Genomic DNA, 7,051 nt, shown 5'->3' on the forward strand with positions numbered 1-7,051 from the left:
CAGTGGTGAACCGGGCGACAGGGTCATGGTGGCCGAGGATCATTGATGCACTTGGGGGAGCGAAGTCTGTCATGTGTGGTCCGATCCAACAGACGAGCTCCTGGAGCTCAAATTGCTGAAGAAGTAATGCTGTTAATGCTGGAAGGGTCAGGACTGTTTTGGCAGCAAAATTGGGACCAACACAATATTAGACAGGTGGTCGTAATGCTACGCCTAATTAGTGTATCTGTCAATAGGGAAGTGGTAGCTCAGTGGTTACTAATCGAAAGGGTGGGAGTTCAAGCTCCTGTATTGCCAGTCTGCCACTTTTAACCTTCTGTGCCCCAGGGGCTCTGTATCATGGCTGACCCTGTGCTCTGACCCCAGCTCTCTATCATCAATGGGATATGCAAAGTAAGAATTTCACTGTGCTGTAAAGTACATGAGAAAGTAAAGGCCCCTTTACAGGATCTACCTATAAAACTTACACGTGGTGCACTTTTAGTCAATAAAAAAAACATTTGCAAAACTTTGTGAGTAAATAGAACGTTTGCAGATGCAACAGTTAGCCTTTAAAAGTAATCAAAGTGCAATACTGAGTGGAAAATTAAAACAGAGTCTATAGACGCTGGTTTTAAGTGATTTCTTTATCCAGAGAGATTTCAGATGGAGCAGTTGAGGGTTAAGAGCCTGGTTAAAGGGCCCTGCAGGCATCTTGGTGGTGTTGGGATTTAAGGGATTATTGCTGAGATTATTTCTTACTTACTGCAGTAATAATATTTTAAATAATATCAGTAAACTCTAATAACATAATATAATAGTAAATACTACTTGTCTATAAAGCATGGCGCTGAAATAAAGAGGCTCTGGAAGCTCCGCCCCCTCTACTACGACACGTCACCCGGATATCCGGTTTGGATTGCGGCTATGGTAGCTAGAAATCCGGGTTCGGGCAACTTTTGCTTGTAGGTGCGTCGTAAAATTGACGTGTAATGGATTAATAATCCCGTTATATATTCGTTTACAGCAAACACAAGAAACTGTTTGTTTTTGTTTCTTGTGACACTCGTCACCATGGAGGCAAACAACGCTGGCGATGCTAACATAAGACCCGGAGCAGGAGAAGAGAATCTGGAAAACCAAGACTTAAGTTTTCTTCAAGCAATTGGTATACAAATACATATTTATCTATAATCTTTATCAAATAAATCGCTTTAAATATATTCGACCTGGGTTACTATTCTGAATGCTGATGCTTTCTAAAGTTATCGTAATATAATTACATCTGAACTACAGTTGAAATGGACATTATGAAATGATAAAACTTTGACAGAGGAGTTGTAAAAAGTATTGTCTTATACATATTGGCACAAATAATCGCCGAAAGCATAAAAAGCAGCGTCATCGGTATCTATTCTCGATAGTTCCCCGACCAAGCTTTTGTTGCGTTTGTTTTCTGCACTGTGATTGGTTGTTAGATATGTACTAACACGTGTTTAGCCAATCACAGCAACGGAAATGGGACCAGACCTGAAAGGGGGCGGGACTTGTTAGATAACAGGAAGGGATTGAAGTACTCCAGCTGTAATAATGGTTACTTCAGTAAGTTATTAGGTGTTGGACATGTTTAATTTCTGTTTACTTGGTTGTATTAGTCACAGTTTTGAACAGATTCTGATGTTTAATCTTCTTGTAGTCAGGTCTCACGATGACTTCTGGGATGACTCAGCCTGAACTAACCTGGTGTTTGGCCAATTAAACTGAAGCATGTACAATACTGTCCCGCCCCCAGGGGGCGTCTTGCTGTACAGTAGCAGCTCACTGATGTATTCTGGCTCTATGTCTTCCTCAGTGAGGTGAAGGTTGTGTGAGGCACTGTAAAAATGTTTAAAATTATAAAATATTCAACAACTTGGTTTGATTAGGCAGTCTTATTGATAACAACGTGCCTGAATATCTTTTTGCACAGATATATAAAATAAGTTCCCTGGACCAGGGGTCTGCAACACCATTCCACAGACCAGTATCGTGGCTCATTTGCTACCGCTCAGAAGAACACACACGTTAAAATTGTTATTTTATTTCCACTTTGTACATTAGAAATGAGTTTATGGGAGGGACAGCGCATGTAGGACGTTTTGGAGACAAGGTGAGGGAGGTGTGATTGAGATGGTTTAGACATGTGCAGAGAAGGGACATGGGCTATATCGGTAGGAGAATGCTGAGGATGGAGCCACCAGGAAGGAGGAAAAGAGGAAGACCAAGGAGGTGGTTTATGGATGTGGTGAAAGAAGACATGCAGGTAGTTGGTTTGAAAGAGGCAGATGTACTGGACAGGGGGGTATGGAGACGGATGTTCCGTTGTGGCGACCCCTAATGTGAGAAGCTGAAATAAGAAGCAGAAGAAGATTTTAATTTTGTAGATGTTTGCAGCATGCACGGTGTATTTATTACTATAGACTTATTGTGCACGACAGTATACGGACCCCCAACGAAAAAAAAGCAATGATCTGCTTTAATTTGTAATAATTTGTGTAAATGATTTTTTTCTGACAACATATGCAAATTCTAACTTTAAATTCTAGCTTTTGCATAACTGTTTTTCATATCGCATTTTTTTTTTTTTGCCTGCAGCTGGTGGTTTCTTTTCTCAATATGGATGGTTTCTGTTGGTCCTGTGTGTTGGAGTTTACTTCCTCATCCAGTATCTCAGTAAGATGAGACCCAGCTTGTTTCAGAACTCAGCTCCAGCAGTCAGTCAAGGTCAGTGCTGAGTATAAAATTATATAAAAAATACAACTTTTTAAGTGTCGAATGTAAAAAAAAAAAAAAAAGCATCAACAGTTGTTATAAGGGTTAGTTTTATGTAGATGTTTGTTTGTTTATTTATTTTCCAGACCCATCATCGGTGGTAAAGCGCGAAGAAGCGCTGGAGGCGTCGCGCAGAAGAATGCAAGCAGAGCTCGATGCTAAAGCCGCAGAGTTTAAAGAGAAACAGCAGAGAGTGAGCATTTGATTGCCTTTTAAAGACACTTTGTTTGTGGTAGTAAAGATACATTTTTACAAATTTTTCTTTTCTGGGAAGAGAACAGAAAACCTTCGCTGCAGTGGACAATAAATGGCAGTTATAATGCAGCTATCAAACCCATTTGCTCTATAGAAGTGTTGCAAATGTCCTTTTCCCTGTGGAATCTACACTGGAGGCTCCTTTAATAAATGAACAAAACCATTTGACTATTATTAGTTTTTCTCTGATAGTGTTAATTGTATGCTGTGTGTAAATGGTAACTAGTTGTTTCCAAAGAGATGATCACCTGGCATGAATTACAGCCACTGTCAAAAATCGAACACCTTGTGACCAATCAAGTTTGAGATTTCATTATTCACTAAATTCGTTTTCTGCTCTTCTCAGAACAGTGAAAAATGCTTACTCGTCTCTTTTGAAATCACACAGGCATTACAGTTATGGCAAAATAGAGAATCGAACAAACACACATTAAATCCAAACGAATCTTATGCACTTTCAGCTGGAGGAGGAGAAAAGACAGCAGAAAATCGAGATGTGGGAAAGCGTGAAAGAAGGAAGGAGTTTTAAAGGAAACGCCCGAATTGCTCAAGTGAGTCATTGGTCCCTTTTGCTTTATAGATTTTTATCATTAAAGCATGTGATGCATCGGGTTTCTAATGTGCTCGTGTTTTCTTTCTGGGTCTTTTCAAAGAACAATGAAGAGGTGTCCACTTCCAGCACAGCGATGAAGCCAAAGACGGACAAAAAGCCTCTTAGGAGTGGCGGTAAATAACAAACCACAGCTGTTTAATATCCATTAGTATCCTACTCTATATGGACAAAAGTTTTATGACACGTGACTTTTCCAGCCATTTTTGGTTCTCTTTCCAGAAACCCCCCCCCCCCCCCCCCCCACACACACACACACACACACACACACACCTCATTATTATTTTTAATGTACTAAAATCTGTAAAAACACTGAATTTTTACATGTTTTTATGTTCAAGAAAGTTCATTGTGGAGGATTGTTTATTGTTGTGTCTGTGTATTAGGGTATAACCCACTGACTGGTGGTGGAGGAGGGACCTGCTCTTGGAGACCGGGTAGAAGAGGGCCTTCAGCTGGAGGATGAGGTTAAAGGAGGTCAGAGGAACGTTACCCTGGTCACCTCTGACCCGTCAAGCAAAAGCGTGCAAGAAGCAACTGAATGAAACTGTCTGTACTCAATGGTTGAATATGAAGATTCTGTTTAATCATTGTCCAGTTTAATAATTAGTTTTTTCTCAGACATTTTTTTTTAAGACTTTAGTTACATCAGGGATCAAAGTAGGATAAAAATGTTTTAAAATGCATTCTTGTTAGACAAATTGTGCAAGCAGGACAGATTATTTCACATCACATTGAACAATTGCAGCGATCATTTATTTTGGCAATTTGTAGGATCTTTCCATATGAGGGTGACAGTTTCTAATGATGCCTCCTCATCAAAGGTGCTCAGTCCAGTGAGGTTGGCTGATGATTTTCAGTTGTGTGTGTGCGCGTGTGCGCGTGTGCGTGTGTGCGTGTGTGTGTGAGATCCCAATGCATTGAAACATTAAAATGCTGTTGTGTAAATGAAAGGTTTGGACACAATAGATTGTATTATGTGCATCATCTTAAAGAGTTTTGTATTAATAATTAATTTAAATGCAGTTTGGCTTCTCTTGGTAACCACATAATAATTCAATATAAAAAATTTCTTCAATGTTATTCGGATTTAAGGAGTGACCAGTAGAAATGGAAAACCGCTTCGTTAGCAGGCGTTTCCAGACTTTTGACTGGTACTATATTCCAATTGGGTAAAACTTTTCTTTGGACCTGCAAACAGTTCTTTGTGAGGACACATGGCCTCATAGAGAAGGATAAATCTTGTAAAAATAGAAAAAAGTGTGCTACAGTCTTAAACTACCTTTAAGTGTCTTTTCTGTGCTTGTAAACTTTTCATGATTAAAAAAAGGCTTTAAATCTCATGTTCTTTTTGATAAGAAAATATAGTTTTTGGCCGAATATGAGCTATATAAATATCAGTGAAGTTTTCTGGTGACGTGTTTACGGTTTCCCCGATGCTGATAATGTGCTGTAGCATTTCCGCCACTAGATGGCGATAACAGATAGCGCATTGAAATAACTGCGAAGGTGATTTTCATCTCCCCAGCGTACATGATCTGTTTTCTAAATAGTTGTAGGGATGACATTTTTTTGCTGAATATTAGAGAGACTTGCAGAGAAAAAACATTCATGCGCTGTATCAAAATGAAATCTAATTTAAATACCAAGTACTTGGCACTTGGTTTAGGAGAAGGAGAAGATTGCTTGGTGTGCAAAATAAAAGGAATTGGGTAGGTAATAAATTGCGTGTAGTTTGGGAGATTTCGGATGAATATTGAATGAAGACTCCTTACAGAACACCAGCAATAATTATAGAATTAGAACTTTCCTTTTGTGGTTGGGATTGTGGTGGCACAAGACTGAGAAGGTTCAGGCTGGACACATGTCTAGCCAAAGATTCTCATTCTGGGATATTTCAAAAGCCAACTCTGAAATATCTCTCCAGCTGGTGTAAATTCTCTGTTCAATGAGACGTCTGATACTTTCTGTACTTAAACATTACCATGGGAACATCTCACTTCTTTCCATGAGAGAATCATGGCCTTCACGCTCAGCAGTGAAATGTTCAGATGTTGGGAGTCCATTTAATGTTGTTAACATCATGCTTTTTTTTTTAAATAACAATGAAATGTAGACTGGAAATATGTAGTCCATTGACTCCTTATAAAGTTGTGCAAAAGTAAATAGCTAGTTTAATGTTCCATACCCTGAGTGAAACCTGCAATGCTATATTTTCCATTTTAGGTTCAGCTTTCGGACTAGAACCCTGGCATAGATTTTGCATGGGAGGCTGATGAATACATTTCTTTAGAACTGGAACATTTTCAGGATACATCGAAAAGGCTACACAAAGCCAGACAATTCTGGCTTCAGCTCCTTTTACATTTGCGGTTGAATCACATACTTCCAACGCCTTGTTGCTATAAGATTGACTTCACAAATGATTTAAGAGTTTACTTCAAATTTTTCTTGCATTACTAAACAACTCCAGTAGAGGTCAACATTCCCCCGCACTTGCTTAACAGAGCTTGTGCTTTGTCTTCTTTCACCCTGCTGAGGCGATAAAGGTTTTACCAGAACATTTTCTGCAAAGACCCCCTATACCTGCTGCAGATTTCGATTCTGCGACTGCTTTTGCTTCGGCCACTCAGGAAAGTTCTTTGGAAAATCATTTATTTTTACAGGTGAAGGCACACTAGTGTTTGTCAGTGTGTCCTTGGGTTACTGTCATGGCAGGTTCTGCTAGACTTTCAGTCACAGCTTCTTGCAACTGCCAAGATGATTGAGGAATTGAACACCAGGCTTGATGCCGCTGGCCTCACTTGGTTTGTTATTGTATTTTCCTTCACATGTTTCCAAGCAATCCCCGAAGTCTCTCTATCTCTCTATCATTCTAACTCATGACAGAGGGCTGATCATTTGACAGTTCTGCCAGTTCTTGACTGGGATATGCCCCAGCAGTGGCTCCCTAATCCTTGTTTTTTTTTTTTTTTGTCCCTTTCATAATAAGCTTTAAAACTGCTCATTTTCTGACCTCTCGCCTCGAATCTGTTCACCAGAGTGGTCCTACTGGGAGGTTTAATAAGTACACAAGCTCCTATACTATGACAAGGTCTCGTTCCACAAAGGGTAGAATACATATAGGGAGAAATACATAACACATGACGGTGCAGCAGGAAGCATTTCCACCTCACAGCCGAAAGGTCTCCAGTTTGAGTGTGTTCGCAGGGTTTCCGGGGTCTTAAAAAGTCGAAAATTTTAAAAAATATATTAATTTTAGGCATTAAAAAGTCTCACATTCGCCTTTTTTAGGTCTTAAATAATTTTAAACAGATCTTCATTTTCAGATGGCTATGTAGCACTTTTTTTTTTCTTCAATACATTCAGACACACTCACGTTCATTAGGGGATATT

General features: G+C 39.4%; 1 protein-coding gene across 1 annotated transcript; it reads left to right on the forward strand.

Moving 5' to 3' along the window:
• The first annotated feature begins 868 nt into the window (after positions 1-868).
• On the forward strand, positions 869-4,994 carry selenos (selenoprotein S). Its single transcript, XM_083559533.1, has 6 exons — positions 869-1,147; positions 2,614-2,742; positions 2,877-2,983; positions 3,507-3,596; positions 3,699-3,771; positions 4,042-4,994. Exons 1-6 carry the CDS (start codon positions 1,054-1,056, stop codon positions 4,119-4,121), a joined length of 573 nt encoding a protein of 190 aa, XP_083415659.1. The 5' UTR covers positions 869-1,053; the 3' UTR covers positions 4,122-4,994.
• The last annotated feature ends 2,057 nt before the right edge of the window (positions 4,995-7,051 follow it).

This window comes from Silurus aristotelis (genome assembly GCF_946808225.1).
Source record: "Silurus aristotelis genome assembly, chromosome: 13".
Taxonomy (NCBI): domain Eukaryota; kingdom Metazoa; phylum Chordata; class Actinopteri; order Siluriformes; family Siluridae; genus Silurus; species Silurus aristotelis.

Coding starts and splice junctions, on each gene's coding strand:
- selenos (XM_083559533.1), top strand. CDS start 1,054: ATGGAGGCAAACAACGCTGGCGATGCTAACATAAGACCCGGAGCAGGA. Junction 1,148..2,613: donor AAGTTTTCTTCAAGCAATTG/GTATACAAATAC, acceptor TTTTGCCTGCAG/CTGGTGGTTTCTTTTCTCAA. Junction 3,597..3,698: donor GAAACGCCCGAATTGCTCAA/GTGAGTCATTGG, acceptor GTCTTTTCAAAG/AACAATGAAGAGGTGTCCAC.